Genomic DNA, 17,653 nt, shown 5'->3' on the forward strand with positions numbered 1-17,653 from the left:
TTTCGTGCATTATTTATTTCGCCTCCGCCCGCAGCCCTGCTGCCCCAGCGGGCGCCCCGGGGCAGCGCCTCTCGCGGGCCGGCGCGGCCGGAGAGGGGAGCTCGGGCACCCCCGCGCCCCGGGCAGCCGCGCGGCGCCACCGGGAAGGGCGGGGATCCGGGGAGGCTCGCGCCGCCCGCTCCAGGCGGCTCTGAGGAGACTTTCCCCGCCCCCCCGGCCCCCCCTCCGGCTCGGCCGCCCCCCCCCCGCCCCGGCCCCGGGCGCGGCCGGGAGCCTCCGCGAGCCGCCGCGCCCTGCGCCCTGCTCCTGCGCCCCGTGCGGGCGCACAGCTCCCGGCCCCCGCTCGGCAGCCCGCGAGGCCCCAGCCGCGCGCAAACTTTTGCTCCGGTGCCCGGCGCTCCTCCCCGGCGTGTGAAGCCCCCGGGCGCCCGCGCAGCCGCCAGGGTGAGGACCGAGGCCCCGCCTAGAGGGCGGGGGACCGGGGAGGCGGCTGGCTTTAAATGGGGGCCGTCCGGCGGCTCGGGAGCAGTCCGCCGCGGGGGGAGCGTGGACCTCCCTTCCCCGCGCCGAGGAGCGGCGGGGCCGCCGCCAGGCAAGGTGGCGTGAGGCCCTGGAGCGGCGCGGGCGGGGACGGAGACGGGGGGAGGCTCGCGCCCCGGAGCGGGAGGCCGGGGAGAGCGCGCGAGGGCAACCGGGGTGCGCACGGAGGTGCCCATGTTGCAGTGTGCGCAGTGAGGGCCGGCGGGGCAGAGAGGGTGCACGCAGCGTGTGGTTTCCCGGTGCCGTGCATGCAGGGTCCGCGAGCGCGCGGGCGGGAGCCGGTGGGTGTGCAGGCAGGGTGAGAGGTGCCCGCCCCGGGTTTGAAGTGTGCTCACCGTAGGAGTGAGTTGTGCATGACTGGGGAGGTTTCTGGGAGAAATGCACCGGGCTCGGTGAAGAGTGCCTGGCTGTTTCTGGAGGTGTGCACGGAACCAAAATGTGCACGCAGGATTCTGGGGGTGTGCACGGGGCCGAGGTATACACATAAGGTTCTGGGGGGTGTGCACCAGGGTTGAGTGTTCTGGGATGCATGGCTTCTGTGAATGTGCCCGAAGGGTCAGCCAATGTGCAAGCTGGGTTGAAGGGGCCGCTGGATTTACGAGGGTGCCCCAGGGTGCGGGGCGTGCCGGCCCACGTCCGACTGCTGCGTGCGCGGGTGCTCGCGCCGGCGATGGTGCCCGCGCGGCGCCCGCCTCACCCGGGCTTTGCTCCCCTGACAGTTCGCCCCGGGAGCGCTGGTGCCACGGGCCGAGATGCTTCTCCGGGACTTGGTGCTGCGCCGTGGCTGCTGCTGGCCTTCACTGCTGCTGCACTGCGCGCTCCACCCGCTCTGGGGCTTCGTGCAGGTGAGCGGCGGCGGCGGGGCGGTGTGGGCTGACTTCACGGCTGGAGGATCTCCTCCCGGGCAGGACCTGGGGGAGGGGTGGCCTTCACTCCCACGACCCTGGCTTCCCGCAGCCGCCCCTCTGATTGCTCCTGGGGAGAGTTTACAAAAGAAAAGGTGCATGCCCTCCCACTCTCCCTACGCACCCCCCTCCCCCAATACTCGGGCCCTGAAAAGATGCGGGGAAAACTCCAAGGTAAAGCTCAGCCCTGGCCTGCTAGGCCTACAGGACAGGGCCTTGGAACAGTGCCGTCTTGATAATAACATTCTGTTGCAGAAATGGGGGGAAAGAAACCTTGGAGCTTTTACAAACTTAAAAAGAAAATGATCCCAAGAAGGATAACATTCTTTATTTGCCACCAGCATCACTAGTAAACTCCCACTTGGCGTTCTCAGACTGGACTTACCATACCTAGGGCTGTGCTTCCTGCAGGCAGTGGAGTTGGGGACGTGGACAGATGGTGCATGGTGGCTACTCGTGGGGATGTAGAAAGAAATCGTCCGTCTGTAAGGACTGCCTGGGGCTGGAGCCCGGGAGACCCCTGGGCACAGGCCAGGTGGCCACCAATTGGGGTTACTTCTGTTAGGGTCAGAGAGGGTCAGACAGCATGGCCCCTGGCACCTCCCAGAATGTCCATGATCAGTGATGCCATGGAGTGGTGAAGTGGACTTTGGTGTCAGCTTTGCATCTTGAGCCCCAGCTCTACCCCTCACCGGCTCAGGGCTTCAGGCAATGCCTCTCTGGGCCCTGGTATCTCGGTCCTCACAGTGCTGTCGTTAAGCCCCCCAAGGGAGTAAAGATTGCTTAGTGTAGCGCCTGGACCATTATGAATACTAGTGGTGGCTGTGGCTGCCATTATCTATGGAGTAATCGTCACGCTGCTCTTCCATCTGGGTGGCCAGGTACTCTCCTGATCACTGCACAGTCTGTTGGACATTTTTGAATTTTCAGCGGTTCCGCAGGCACTGGAGGACATTTTTACTGTTTTGAGCATTGAAATCCCCAACTCTGGGGTTTTTTGCGGCTTTGCGTTCTTCTGGTGGCATTTGTCAAGGGGGTAGGCATTGGGGATCTTTCGCATGGTTGCCCTGAGTAGGGAGTGATACACCAAAGAAGGGGTGGTAGGATGAGACCACTTGCCGGTCTGCTGAATCCTTGAGCTGCCCCAGACGATGGGGCCCCGCTGGGAACCAGCTGTCCGTCCTGCGTCCTGCTCTGATGTTCCTCTGATGTTCCGATGGTGACTGGGGTGACCATCTGGGAGCACCGGGAGCTCTCATGCTGGAAGCAGGATGTCGGTTGAGTGGGTGGGTCAGCCAGGAGCCCCCACTCCCAGCTCCAGCCCCAGCTTCATCCTCAGCTCTCATCCCTGGCTTGCCTCTGTCTCTCTCACGATTGTTTTCCTTCCGTAATTTGTTAATGTTGAACGTACAGTTTTGTTTAATGTGTGAAACGGCAGTTATTAAACTCAGCTGTGCCTCCTCAGGATTCCAGATTTTGTCACTTCTAAACACTTGGGCGGCTTGGGACCAGCTTTCCTTGTGCAAGTTTTTGTTGAACCTCAAATGTTAAGTTCACTTCATTTTTCGTATATGTGCTGCTGAAGCGAGCACAAGTTCACTTCATTTTTATATTCATCTGTTTACAGTTTTCCCTAACACTCTTAGGGAGCAGCGTGATGCTGTTGTCAGCCTCCAAGGCTGAAATTCTGTGGTATGGACTAGCAGGATTCAAACAGCAGACCCCCTACCTCCCCACCTTCACCACCAAAAGAAATAATGTCATGAAAGCAGCTCAGTTTTTTAACAATGTCCTTCAACCAGGCAGTGCTTACCCAAGTGTGTGTGTGTGTGTGTGTGTGTGTGTGTGTGTGTGCGTGCGTGTGCGTGTATGTGTTTCAGATGCTGTTACTCAATACAAATCAATTTTCGTAAAAATCAATTAGAAAAGGAGTCCTCCAGACAAGTAAAATGGGCAAAATGTTGGCAGGAGGCTCTGGAAAAATTAATCTACAAATGATAAGAGACTGAGAAAGCCAAGGGCAGAGGGGCTCTCGAATGGATGGATCTGGTTTTTTAAGCAAAAGAGCTGAATCCAGTGGAACCAACGTGAGTAGAGAAAGCTACAAGTGCATGAAGCCATGTATTTCCCTCTAAGCAGAGAGACTGAAATCTGTCACATCCTAGGAATTTCTTGAATATAGAGAAAGAACTCAGAGCTCTCTGTGCTTTCATAAGCATTTTGCCAGAAGACTCCCCCAAGTTGTAAACATTTGCAAGAGTGAGACCAACATTTTCAAAGAGCTGTAATTAATAGCATAATTGGTGAAGCAAGAGACCTGTGGTCAGGTGCCCCCTGCCTCCCTCCCCCCCTCCCCCAGCAAAGCACCAGGTTCCTACCTTGGAATCAGCCTGGAGCCCCTGGCTGCTGCCCAGAGGATAAGAAACGTAATCATTAAAGTCAGATGACATTTAAATTGCCGCAAGGTTGGTGGGGGCATTCCTTAGCCTTTCCCCTTTCTTCTTTAATATGTCTAGAATTGAGATTCTAAGCTTTTGTGATTTGGGGTTCTTGTAAGTTCACTTCCAGATGATTCCTTTTTTTGCAAGCAAAGAGGATGACAGGCTGGCAAATTTATTAGGTGTGACAGGAGTGTGTCTCATCAAGTTACTGTGGTGCTGGCCTGTCTCCATAAAAGATACCAGGAGCCATCATCTTTGTGGACTTTCTCTAGGGAGACAAGCTCTGACCCCGGCCTATAGGTCTCTGTGCTGAAGAGGAGCCACAAGCAATGCTGAACTCCTCCTATGATCAGTCACTACAGCTTGGGTTATCTTGTCAGTGGCATTTATTGGTCACCTGCTGTTTGCCAGGCCCTGTGTTAAGTGCAGAGGACCTAGTGGTCCCTGCCTTCATGGCAGTGACAGTCTGATGCTGGAGAGATAATTAAGTAATTATAGGTAAGAGAACTCAACAGGAGCAGATGGCTTGGGGATGAGATCTTGTGGAAGAGTCCGAGAAGCCTCACAGATGTAGTGCTTTGGCTGAAGCATAGACAAGGACAAGACAGGAGTATGGTCAGCATAAATGAAGTGTCCACAGGAGAGAATGGGGCATTGGAAGAACCCTGGGGGCGGAAAGTCCCAGATAAGGCCACTGTTGTAAACCACTAACATAGTGCCTTACATCCTGGACTTGATCCTGAGGCCTGTGGGAGCCATGGAAGGTTTTAAGCAAGAAATGACTCAGTCTCAGGCTGGCATTTTCGAAATCTCGGTCTAGGCCCAGGGAAAAGACGGACTGGGGGAGGTGGGAGTGAGGCAAGGGGCAAAGACTCTAGGGAGGGGAAGGTTGCCAGATCTAGCAGGTAAAAATATAGGGCATCCAGTTAAATTTGACTCTCAAACAGCAGCTCATGCTTTAGTGTAAGTATAGCCCATCCAATATTTGGGATATACTTACACTAAAATTTGTTGTTCAGTCTAAAATTTAACAAGGTGTCCTATATTTTATCTCGTGGTTCTGTGTGAGAGGCTGCTGCTGCCCAGTGGGAGAAAGGATGGCATCCTGGTTTAGGATGGTGGTGGTGGGAATGGGGAGAAATTGATGATAGATGCGGGGAGGTAACATCCCCTGAACCAGAAAGTTGGGTGGACTGGCCAGGAGTGAGTGGGAACTGATGGCCATGGAGCAGCAGGGCCACCAGGCCATGGTGGCAAGTACCAAATCCAGGTGACTGTGAGACTTACCTGTGCCTCAGCCCCCTCTCCATGATTGCAGCATTGACAAGATCCTGGCGCCAGGGAGATGCTACAGAGCAGGGGCAGGAAGGCAGGGGACAGCAGGACTAGACCAAAAGTGGTCACGGGAAGTAATGATGCCACCTTTGCTTCTGTGGGCCTTCGGCAAGTCATCGACCTCTCTGAGCCTCTGCTCCTTCTTAGCCACGTCCAGCCAAGAGCTGGTGGCTTCAGGGAAAGTTCCTTCTCCTTGTGGGACTCCCCAAGATGCAAACCAAGCAAGCCAGGTGTTGAGACAAGCTTTCAATGCTGAGGTCTCCCCTCTACTGGTCTAAATACAACACCACCCATCCACAGGACCCCCAAGTGGACCCAGAGTTGGGGAGCAGAATAGATCCTGTGTTTCTCCACGGATGGGCAGACCATCCCCCAACACATCTTTTCATTATGTACCAACTGAATGCAGGGCCCTGTGAAATCTTGGTACATGACTTAGCCTCGCGGGGCCTGGCCTCCCTCTGCCCCCCTGTAAGCCTCCATGATACCACTTGCCTCTCTCAGTTATCCTTGCCAGGAAACCAGAACCCGGTTCCCATGGCTGACGCCTAGCAGGGCTCAGGAAGGCACACCTGCTAGGACTAAGGAAACACAGGCCTACCCACCTGCCTGCCCCAAGAGGCTCCCTGGCTCAGTGTGGGGAACAGACATTACGAAACAGTGAGCAGAGCGCCACCCAGAGATTACAAGGTGAAGCAGCAGCCCTGGGCAGGTGGATCTAATGGGAAGGATGGGAGTGGGGAACATGGGGTTCGGGAAGTTGGCAAGTAGATAAAGGTCAGTGTAACCTACTGTCAGTTAAGAGCGGCTCAGTGGCCACAGGCTTGCGCTGGACCAAACTCTGGTGAACAGCCCCAAGTGGGGCCTGCCCCTCAGAGAGAAGTTCAGACACCCCAAACTGGACACTTTTGTGGGGGCCATTGGCTAAGCAGTTGTGTTTGCTCCCATTTCACTGGGGCCATCTTCCGAGAGACCAAGGAACCATCGATTGGTTTAAATGCCATGTGCTCCTTTGTTGCCATGCCTCCCCCTTCAGCCTTGAAACTTGGCCCCGGCTTCCCTGCAGCTAATTTTGTCACATTAAACTCTTGTACACATCTGCGCCCTTGTACCCTCTCACAAAAATGGGTCATCGTGTTGGGCCAGGTTAAGCAGATGTGTTCCTCATGAACTCTCGCATAAATTGCCCCTCGGAGAGTGGAGGACTCCTTGTTTTGGTGGTGGCATTGCACGATGTTTGCATACTGGTAGAGTCCAGCAGAGAAGAGACTTAGAGGCCGGCATTGGCAGAATGGAGCCTTCGAGCAACCCCCAAGGTCTCAGAAGGTCGGAACCAAGAGGAGGGAGGTTGGATGAGCACGGGAGAGCTGACAGGTGCATTGGTGAGAAGCCAGTGGGGGTGCCTCTGCCATGTAGGGAGTTAGGCATCCCCGGGAACTAACTAGAAGAGGCTCACCATCCAAGGATCTGCTCTTCCCAATGGGAGATGAGATCACCTTTGGAGTTTGAAACACAGTCAAAGGCCCTCTAAGAACACTAAAAGGTGGTGAGCAGCAGCTTCTTGGTCTCCTAGATATTAAGATTGGGCTGTAAATCAGCCCACCTCCAGCTGCCATCACCCAGTGGTCATCACCCAGCCTATTTGCATCGGAGCCCCAGGGGCAATCTCTGCCAGCCCAGGACACTTGAGGTGGAAGGGCTGCCTTGACCTCCAAAGGCAGTCTATGGAATGCCCTTCCCGGCAGGCCACAGGTAGCTGGTTGCGGAGAAACTGGCATTCTGGGTTTCTACTCCCCGGAGATGAGCCAGAGAAGTTACTAGGGACTTCACTGAGGTTGGTGATGCCCACCAACTCTTTCCTTCATGCCTTTAAATCCGCTTGGTCCCTGGGACAGGCACACAACCCTAGGCTCATGGGTTAGGGCGCTCTGCCCTCGGGAGGGGTGCTGGTGGTTCATCTAAACCAGCAGTGCTCACACTGGCTATACAGCAGAAGTCTAACCTGGGAAAATGAAACAAAATAGCCATGCCCAGCTCCACCTGCAGAAATTCTGATTTAATTGGTCTTGGGAAAGGATCAAGCATGAGTATTTTTTAAAGTTGCCTGGGAGATTCTCATGTGTGGTCAGGGTTGGGAACTGCTGGTCAAGCATAGCCCCAGCCTTATTTACAGGTGAAGGACTAAAGACTGGTGTCGAAAAAAAACATCAGATCGGGAGTCAAGAGGCATGGATTCTGGGCCAGGTTTTAATATTCATTCATTCACCAAATATTTATTGGATGCCAGGCATTCTCTTAGTGAGAGAAAAAAAAAAAAGGCGGGGCCCCTCCCTCCATAGAGCTTCTTATCCAATGGTGAAGACAGGTAGGAAAGAGATAATCACCCAAATGTCGATTTTTGCCCCACAGAGTACACACCGGTGCCAGGAGAGCCTATAAAGGGAGATCTGAGCTGCTCAGAGATGCTTCCCTGAGGAGCTTGTAGCCAGTAATGGAAGAAGTCAGAGAAGGGTGTGAGGAGAATGTTGTGGGATACTGGAGAAGCATATGCAAAGGAGGGGGTGCTGTGGCCGGGGTCCAGGGCCTGGAAGGAGGGCATTGAGGGCAGAGCAGAAGCTGAGAGCATGGCCTCCGGGTGGCTCAGTCAGCTAAGCGTCTGCCTTTGGCTCAGGACATGATCTCAGGGTTCTGGGATCCAGTCCTGAATCAAGCTCCCCGCTCAGCAGGGAGCCTGCTTCTCCCTCTCCCTCTGCGCCCAACTTGTGCGCGCTCTCTCTCTCTCTCAAATAAATAAATAAATAAATAAATAAATAAATAAATAAATAAAATCTTAAAAAAAAAAAAAAGAAGCTAAGAGCATGGGTGAGGTGGGGCTGGAAACGTTGCCAGGGGCCTCTCAAGCACGGCCTCATGGCTACGTGAGCTCCGGAGCTGTGGACAAGCGCCCAGGGATTATTGGGAGGATGTGGACAGTGCGGTCGGGTGTGTTTCCCACGAGACCACTTGGGCCACCTTTGCTCACTTAGCCTGGCTGGGCAAGCTTCCTCCCTCAGGATGGGGGTGCCTTGGCCCTGTGTGGACACAGGAAGGCTTTCGGGAGCTGTGGGTGGAGAGGAGGGGCATGCTTGGCCTTGCGCTGTAGCCATGAGGCCTGCAGGAATGGCTGGTTCAGGTTACAGAGGAGTCAGAATAGGCATCCTGTCACCGCCTGGGCGTGGGAACCTCGGGCAGCCACTCCTCTTGCCCAGTCTCCCTCTTAAAAGCCAAGTCACTTGCCGCCGTCTCATAGCAGGTCCCTGGCAGAGCTGGGGATAAGACGTGGGTCTCTAAACCTGCTAGGCCAGCCTCACACACCATTATTCTCCTTTGAACCCCCCCAACTCCTGCCTTCCTCCCGCAAGGGTCTGGGGGGCAGGACCCACAGTTGCAGCCTGGCTGGGTGTGGAGGGGTGGGCGGGCCTGTTTCTGCTCCAGTGGCCTCACTGTCCTCTCTTGGGCACCTGCGCCCATTTCTGCAGGTGACGCACGGTGAGCCGCAGAAGTCCTGCTCCAAGGTGGCTGACAGCTGTCCACACATCTGCCAGTGCCGACCCCCTCCCTTGCTGCCCCCGCCGCCGCCACCCCCACCGCCTCCCAGACTCCTCTCGGCCCCAGGTAAGGAAAGGCTCGCTCCGTCTCTGGGGTTTGCTCTGTCGCCGGGGTTCTTTTTGTGTTTTCCGGGCCCGGGAAGGACCTGGGAGCAGAGCAGAGGACAGCCTCGCTTCCTTTGTATTTTTCCACTGGCCGAGCAGGAGGGAAGCCAAGGCCCAACTTTCCCTGCAGACTGCAAAACGCCTTTCCCACAGAATGTTCCTGCGAGATGGAGGAGGATGTTTCTCCATCGGTTAATCAGATAAAAGTCAATCTCCATTTGATGAGTGACTCGGCCTGGATGGTTCTGAAGGCCAGAGCTTGGAAGGGGAGGGGGAGCAGCCAGCGGACTGGTCTTAAAGACCCCACACGTGCACATGCTTTCACTTCTCTATTTTAACTCACGCGTGAGGAAGGCGGTTGGTAACGACCTGACCCAACTTGGAGGCTCTGCGAGTGAACTCATGCAGATGCCTCACATCCATTTGCAGCGAGTTCTGCTCGAAACCTCCCTCTCACTGGTCTGCCTTGATTTCATCTATGAGCAATTTGATTGCCTGGTCATTCGAACAAAGGAGGGTTTCTTTGGCCAGAAATGGCCTCCTCCTGACTCCTGACTCGGAGGGGTTAAGTTGCCGCATGCTGACAATTGCGAGTTGAGAAGGTCTCTCTGAACAAGAGATCCTGTATCTTGGATGGGTCCCTCCGGGTTCAGCCTGTACGCTGCCTGTGGTAGTGCATGGATCTATCTCATTAAACACGTCTCCTTTGAATTATTTTGGGCATATTTTAAATAACGCTGACAATGCTCATTCTCTGGTAGACTGTGTCTTCAGCCTCTCGGGGTCCAGACAGTGATGCAATGTTCTGAAGGATCTTTGCCATTCAGATGCATTTCTGCACTTTGTCTGTAGGGCCCTTACCTGTCTCCATTTGTCGCTGACACCTGTGGCCCTGTGCTTCTCCGAGTGTGGCCCTCAGTGTCACATGAGCCATTTCTTTTAAAGTGTGGCTTAGGAATTGGCATGATAAGTTCAAAGATGATCCAAAGGCAAGTTAAAGTCAAGAAGCTTGGCCTACCTGGCCCTCTGCTCCTGGCCTCTGCAGGACCCTGTAGATGCTCACCTCCTCCTCTCTCCTGAGGGAATCCCCGGGCCATGCTATGGGGCCCAGCCCCAGGCACCTGCCTCTAGAGATCACTCCCTTCCTTTAGAAATCTTCCCCTTCCCTCTGTTTGGCCTCTGGGCTTGTGCTGTCTGCAGGTGTGCTTGCATCTGATGGGCCCATATCCCCCCAGTGGGAGTCCCTTCTACAACCTGTGCTAACTGGGCTTCTGCACCAGACGCGGAGGGGAAAGACCATTCTGGTCTTCTGGGATCTTTCTGTCTCGAAGGGAAGGCCTTAGTGTCCGCAACTGGCAAAAAAGTGGCCTGAGAGAGCACAGGTGGTCTCAAGACCTTTGAGTACTTGGGCCACAGAAAACAGTACCATTCATCTGGCCCAGAAGGAATAAGTAGGATTATTTTAGGTTGATAAGAAGGGTATGAGAAAAGGACATCAGGCAGAAGGAACGGCATGGGCGGAGGCTCGGAGGTATGACTTTGTGAGACTCATCATGGGAGTCACAAGCCCCTTGGTGGGTTTTAAGGAGTGATCCAGGGGCGGACTGTGAGGGGCCTCGTGTGCCGAGCTATCACCTTTCATCCTGTGAATCACTGTTTGCCAAACGTGATTCACCCATATCCAAACACGTCCTGTTCTTTGCCTTGGTTTTTCCTTAAATAGACTCACCTTTGTGTTTATACAAATTCATTTCCAAAGAAAACTTTATAGAACTTCCGTCAGTGAAGAACGGGTATCATTTGCATAGTAGAAGGTGACCATAAAAACAAATGCAGCAAACACCAAACAATGTCTCAGAGCTCTAGCTTGTTGTAGAGGGTTCCAGGCTCAAGGCTTCCCCTCTTTTTGTTAAAAGGGATAGAAGCCAGTGGTAGACCGTTGTCAGAGCCCTCGTGGGACCACGTGGAGATTTTCTCTATAAAGAAATCAGAAGGCTTGTGAGAGAACCCACGGGGGCCCAAGTTTCTTGTTCTGTCTCAGTGTGTTAGTGTGCAGAGTCCATGTGCCATCTGCAATCAGCTCACTTGACTGCAGGGACAAGCACCCCACGCTTTAGGAATCTGCTACGGATAGCTGCAAGCCCGCAGAGGCGTTAAGCGGGGGAACTGGCATGATTCTGTGTTGTCTTCTTCAGAAAGATCAACTTCCCTGACAATGTGGAGAATGGGCTTGGGCTGAGCTGCCAGACTGTGGAGCTGAGCGGGGAACTCAGTGTCAGACCACCCACGAGGGCCTGGCGCCAGGCTGGGTGCTACAGAGAAGGGGAAGCGGGCAGGGAGTGCCTCTGGTGAGGGGACAGAGGCCTCCTGTTGGGCTTTGGGACTGAGGGCTTCTGGGGCTTGACCCTATGGCAGGGCTTCTTCAGTTACACGGAGCAGAAACGCCTCTTGAAGTGGCTGAAGCCATGCTAAAACCAGGGCGAGAGATGTTAGTTCCTTGGCTCATGTGTCAGGATTTCCCAGCAGCAGACCTCGTATGATGGTGATACTGGATTTCTGTCTCTGCCTCTCTGTCTTCTGGTTTCTCCTGGGTTGCTTCTTCTCCCAGGCTGGTGCGGTCCCTGGGGCTCCAGGCTCCGGGACTCCATCACCCTTACTGTCAGTAATCTTCCCACAAAGGGAGCTTCCCTTTCTGGATCTCTCAGCCAAAGTCCTGGGGCTGACTTTCACTGGACCAGCTTGGGTCACACGTCTGTCCTTGATCAGTGGTGGTGGCGGCCTACGGGAGGGAAGAAGCCGATTTGTCAGACCTGGGCCACATGACCCCCCTTGGCCTTGGCCGACATGGAGGGAGGTCAGAGGAGGAGAGGTGGCTCTCCAAGGGAAGAGCCAGGTGGAGCAGCGATAGCTCAAGGATGAGGACGTGGACAGTGGGCAGGGATAGGACAGAGGATGCCGCCCTCAGCTGTGACCTACCTGCAGACATGGGAGGCAGATTAGACCATTGGCAGAGAAAAGATTTTGTATATCCTTTCCATCCTGCTTGAGCTCAGCCTCACCCCTGCACACGAGCAGTACCCAATAAATGTCAGAAAGAGATAGAGCCACATCCACAACCTCAGAGTGTTCTACAGTCCCCAAAGAAGTAGCCCCCACCCCCCACCTCAGCGGGCGCTGGGCTTTGGTGCAGTGAAGCCCCCCTGTGGTCATTTCATTCAGAAGGTGTGCACAGAGCTGGGCAGGTGCCGTGCACTGTGCCAAGGGCTAGGAATCAGCAGTGAGCAAGAGAGGGGCAGCCCCTGCCCTCATGAACTTCAGTTTGCAGAGGGAGTTCGCAAGAGTGTCCTTTCCTGCCATCTTTCCGGAGATGCTGTTTCTAGGTGCGTGTCAGCCTTTTGCCCATTTGTTCCATGGATGTGCTTTGCACCCCTTCTGCTCACAAGGGCCTCTCCTTTGCTGGCCAGTGTGTGCCCAGCGTTTGCCTCGGGCACGCTGGAGGCACAAAAAGGTGCACAGGGACGTGTCCTCCCCAGCGGGGGCTGGAGGGGAGGACCTGGGAAGGCGTGAAAGAACTCTCCAGTAGATGCTGGACGGGCTGGAGCAGAGGGAGGCTGGCCGGCTAGTGGAAGAGAGGGAGCGGCTGAAGCAAAGCTTCAAGGATCAAGCGGAAGTCTCTCTGCTGAAGGAGTGTCCGTCTGCCGGAGTGTGGGCTTATAGACTCACCTCTGGGTGTGTACAAATTTATTTCCAAAGAAAACTTTATAGAACTACTGTCAGTCAAGAACCGGTATCATTTGCCTAGTAGACGGTGACCATAAAAACAAATGCAGCAAACACCAATGTTTCGAAGTTCTAGCCTGTTGTGGAAGGTTCCAGGCTCAAGGCTTTCCCTCTTGGGTCTAGGCTAGAGGAAGAAAAGAGAAGAGAGAAAGCTCTGTGCATCCTTATGCAGACCTGTATGGCCTCCCATAAAAGTGACCCTTAGAAATTGTTGGGTGTTCTCCACTTGGCCAGGCGGGCAGGCCTCCCTCCGCCTCCAAACAGCACGCTGCTGCTTCTGGTACCCAACTTGTCGTGTTTTGCCCAGGACTGTCCTGGTTTGAGTGCTGAGCGTCCTGCAGCCTCACCAGGACAGTGGGTCTCCTTTTGGGCACTCTTCTGGCAAAGGCGAGGGTGGTTTTGGGGTGTTGATTTATTTGGTTTTGGTGTGTTTGTTTTGTTTTGTTGTATCATGAGACTTTCAGGGACACTGGCACCCCAGTTTCCAGCTGGAACTCATGGCTCACAGGGACAGCTCCGCGATGTGTTCCTGGGGGGTGGGGGTGGGTCCGGGCCGTTCCTCCCGGCCCCCCTGGGAAGTGTACAGCCGTGCCTGAGTCCCATCTGCCCCTGGGAGGGAGCACGGAAGAGCATCTCCACTCTCCGCTCTTTGTTTCTCAAGCTCTGCCCACAACCCTTGGCACTTAAAATGAAGTGTCCTCTGCACTTTGTAAACCTGTGCAAGCTGTGGGTCGTTGGGAGACACATGACCAGGGGTTCTCAAATGTGAGCGCAGTCACAATCCCGTGGAGGGCTTGTTTCAACACAGGTTGCTGGACCCGATCCCCTGAATTCTTGCTTCAGTAGGTCTGGGTGGAGCCTGACGTTTTGCATTTCTCACATATTCTCAACTGCTGCTGCTGGCGAGGGGTACACACTTTGAGAACCAGTGTCCTAGCGAATGACAGTCAGGTCAGGGGACTCTAGAGGCAGACCCGGCCCTTCCACTCCTAGCTCTGTGACGCTGGGCACATCACATTCCCTTTTAGGGCCTCAGTTCTCTCATCTGTATAGTGGGGCTTGTGGTACCCACTGGAGAAGGGATTGCTGGGAAGACTGGAGATGACACAGGCTGCATGTGGCAGAAACGACATGTTTGCAAAACCCTGTAGCACCCCAGTGCCTCCCAGCTGGGCTCTCCTGCCCTCCTGAGCTGGTGGCAAATCTTGCTCACTAGCTAAGTGATTTGGGCAAGGTATCCTTAACTGCTTGGGAACCTCAATTTCTGCATCTGTAAAAATGGGGCTAATGATAACACCGGCTGCATGTATGAGGGATCCGGGGGGATTCAGTGCCACAGAGTTAACACAGTGCAGAACCCAGAGCCCAAGCCACACACAATAAATGGCCGCTAATAAATAATATTCACAATCCACAATAACAGTAGTGATAATAAAAGGTCCCTGGCCTCTAGTTTGGGAGTGACTTAAACACGGTGCTGGCCCCTGTCTGCTGACAAAGGAGCATCAGGTTAGAAACTTGAGGATCAAGTTGGCTTTTTAAGGATTTGTAGGCTCTCCTAGGTTTTTAGCAGAAACGGGAGGTTTCCAGAGAGTACCCCATCACCACCCCGGGGCCCTTCTGGGGTCTCCCTCGCCAGGCTTACAGTCAAACCGGGGTCCCCCAGGCCCAGGTATTTCTGGCAGGTGTGGGCAGGGGTGAATCCTGGCAAAGGCAAAGCAAAGGCACCCTCAAAGGCCCCAGGAGAAAGCCCACGACAGCCTGCAGCGCTCAGGACCTGGGCTCACTTGATAAATGTCAGAGATGCCCACTCGTCCCCGCGTGTGACTCAGACACGGCTCCTTCTCCGTGGAAGGAGACATGTACCAGCCCTCCAGGAAAAGCACGCACACCCCTCCATGAGACCTGCTTCTGAGGCTGATTGGTCCCAAAATAGCTGTAGGAGAACAGAGGCGTGAGCCTGCATTTCCATAGTGCCTGTCTTTACAGTCAAGTCACTGATAGAGATTTTATTTTTGCATTTGTTTTATTCTTAGAAAAGCCAGGAAAGGGGTTAAGTGACTTCCCAAAGGTCACACAGCAGTGGTGGAGCTCGCGTGGGGTCACCTGGCTCCCCATCCCATGTACCAAGGGCCAAGTTTTAACACAGAAACAAATGGGGCTGTGGAAGTTCTAGAATGCTTTTTTTTTTTTTTTCACTCACCCAGAATGCTGGAAGGAAAATGATATTAGCTCCCAGTACTGAGGTGGAAGTTTTGCTTTCCTCAGCTCATTTAATCCTTAAACACACCTCTGTAGTAAGTGGTATGATCTGCAATTTCTATGGGGAGCCTGGGGCTCAGAGAGGGTGAGTTACTTGGCCCAGGCTACCCAGCTGGTAAGAAGGGGGGGTCATTCCTGCTTCCTGCTGCATCCTTTGCCTGCCTCTGCCCCTCCACTGCGGACAGACAGCGTCAGGACTCTCCCCTCCTTTCCCTGAATGGCCTGTGCTCCTTCCCATCTCAGAGCCTTCACACTTATGAGCCCTTCTGGGTGCCAGGCTCCCCCTCAAAATAGTTGACTTTAACTCATGCATCGAATATCCTCCAGGAAAACCCTCCCTGACTCCCACAGAGGTCACACCATTCCTAGTTCTATCTACGGGTAAGGAATGAATCACTGCAAAAGTTAGTGGTTGGCACAACAGTGCACGCATGGGTGCACTCGTGGGTGTGGGCTTGACAGGTTCCATCAGGAGGCTCTCCCTTGCAGTCTTTCCCGCCGTTGCAATCAGTTGGCTGGGCCAGGATCCACCTTGAAGTCTTCCCTGCTCGCCTCTGATGGTTGTTGGTTGCTGGCTGTTGGTTGGGTCCCCAGCCGACTGTGTCCACCAAGCACAGGAGATGACTCCCTGTGGCTTGGGCTTCCCCGCAGTGTAAGCATGGTGGCTGCGTGCCAAGCCCAAGAAGCAGGTGGAACATAGCTGAGGGCATCATGTAACACCGCTTCTACTGCATTTGTTCCTTGGAATCAAGTGACCAAAGCTGCTCACATTTAGGGAGTGGGGCCCAGCTCCCACCTCTTGATAGAGGAGTGTCAGAGAATTTGCCTACATTTTAAAAGCACACCACCCCCGAGCTTCACGCACACACTCTTTGCACTATCTTTACTATCTTTTTCCCTTATAGCAATCATCCAACCCTTCAAATATCAAATCTGATCATTAGCAATTCATTAATTAACTGATTGACTAATGCCTGGATCCTTTGCTAGATATAGCAAAGTCCCTTATTCCGTGCCTGGCATATCACAGGTCCTCAGTAGCTTCTAATCCGTGTCTTTTGCAAATAATTTTGACTATCTGCTATGGGCAGGCCCTGTGCTAGGTTCTGGGAATGCAGTGGTGAACTTGACAGAAGGACCCCTGCAATCATGGAGTTTACATTTTACTGCGTGTGTGCTCCAGCGGGGCAGGGGGCGCTGGGAGAGAAAATAAATCAAAAACATCAAAGATAGAAACGCGTTACTACAGAGGTCGTTAGAATCCTGTGATCTCGGTGATCACTTAGATTGCGTGGTCTGGGGACAGGAGGTGATATTGCAGTGAAAGCTGATAGAAGTGAAGTAGTCAGGGCAGGAGAACCCAGGCGAGGAGGATTCTCAGGCAAGGGAATGCAAGTCCCTCATGCAGGGCGGCACTTGGGGTGTGTGAAGAGCCAGGGTGGCTTCTGGCTGCTGGGTAAAGGAAGGCAGGAGGAGGCGAGGCCCAGAGGGAGGCAGCACCCAGACCATGCAGAATCCCTGAGGCTAGGGAGGGGGTTGGTTTGATCTCAAGTGCACCTAGAAGCCTCTGGACAGTTTGGAGCAGAGGTGTGGTGTGGCTTCATTTACACATTACAGGACCAGTTCCCGGGTCAAGAGGCTGTCACTTCAGTCCAGGCCACAGATGGTGGTAGAGGAGCCAATGGTGTGGCCTGGTTGGGGACAAGGGAGAGGTGATGGTGTCAGACTCCTGTCCGATTTAAGATGGTTTTGGAGGCAGAGTGATGGGTCGGGAGGCAGGGATGCCACTGGGTTTTGGGGGATAAAGGAGCAGAGAATCCATGAGATGTCACCCACACTGCTCTCCTCCTTGGTCCTCAGGATGCTGGTGATCTCACCAGTGGGGTGGTCAGGCCGCCTCCGATGGCGCCGTGAGGGGGGTCTGCAGACGCTCTGATGTCCAGCAGTTTGAGCAGCTGCTGTTTTAAGGACACAACCTCTGGGGCTTTAGAAATCCAAAGTTTAGCAACACTTCATTGCATCACCGAAGCCAACTAGATTTTCTTCCAGATTGTGAGGAGTTTGGGACCAGCAGAGGAGGAGGCCCTTACAGGCCTCTAAAGCTGAGGATGAGTGCAGGGGGTAAGGCCGACGCCGGGACTGGCCTTCTCCGCAGGGCATCGGGCTCCTTAGGGAAGTGCGTGACTGCCATGGCACTGTCCTGGCGAAGGTGAGACCCGAGGAGGGACTCTAGGCATCAAACAGGAGCCGTGTCGCTTTGCCCGTTCCCCGCTTCATAGGCTGCATTGGTGTAGCTGGTCTTCACTGTCACTATGGTTTGGACCTTGGGGTAGTAGACGTTCATCATTTGTAGGACACAGTTTCCATCCTGTCATCTTTGAGCTCCTTGCAGGAGAACCTGAGGTCTGGGCCCGGCTCTGGCCCTTGGCAGCTGTGCACCGGTCACTGCACCTGTCTGAACTTCCGATTGCTCGTCTGCCAAAGGTGAAGGATGATGCTGTCCTCTGAAGGGGGTGTGTGGGAGTAGAAAGAGTACGTGAGGGCTTGCCTAGCACGTGGTACACTCCCCACTCTCAGTACCCAGGGTCTCTCGTCCACGTAATCCTGGCTCGAGCAAATTCTTATCCAAATTGGCCTCAGCTCCCCCATCCACAAAATGGGCTGGCTCTGCCTTGCCTTGTACTCCGTACCGAGCACA

At 54.4% G+C, this 17,653-nt stretch overlaps 1 protein-coding gene across 2 annotated transcripts in view; it reads left to right on the forward strand.

Moving 5' to 3' along the window:
- The first annotated feature begins 547 nt into the window (after window positions 1-547).
- PRIMA1 (proline rich membrane anchor 1) overlaps window positions 548-17,653 on the forward strand; it is a 59,987-nt gene continuing 42,881 nt past the window's right edge. For both annotated transcript variants that reach the window (XR_008661680.1, XM_055304233.1), the window contains exons 1-3: window positions 548-597; window positions 1,260-1,385; window positions 8,740-8,875. Coding sequence is in view for 1 of the 2 variants with exons in the window: in XM_055304233.1 (XP_055160208.1) it covers window positions 1,293-1,385; window positions 8,740-8,875 (229 nt within the window). In the remaining variant the exon portion in view is untranslated. The remainder of the gene's footprint in view (window positions 598-1,259; window positions 1,386-8,739; window positions 8,876-17,653) is intronic.

The sequence above is a fragment of the Nyctereutes procyonoides genome, unplaced genomic scaffold (assembly GCF_905146905.1).
Source record: "Nyctereutes procyonoides isolate TBG_1078 unplaced genomic scaffold, NYPRO_anot_genome, whole genome shotgun sequence".
Taxonomy (NCBI): domain Eukaryota; kingdom Metazoa; phylum Chordata; class Mammalia; order Carnivora; family Canidae; genus Nyctereutes; species Nyctereutes procyonoides.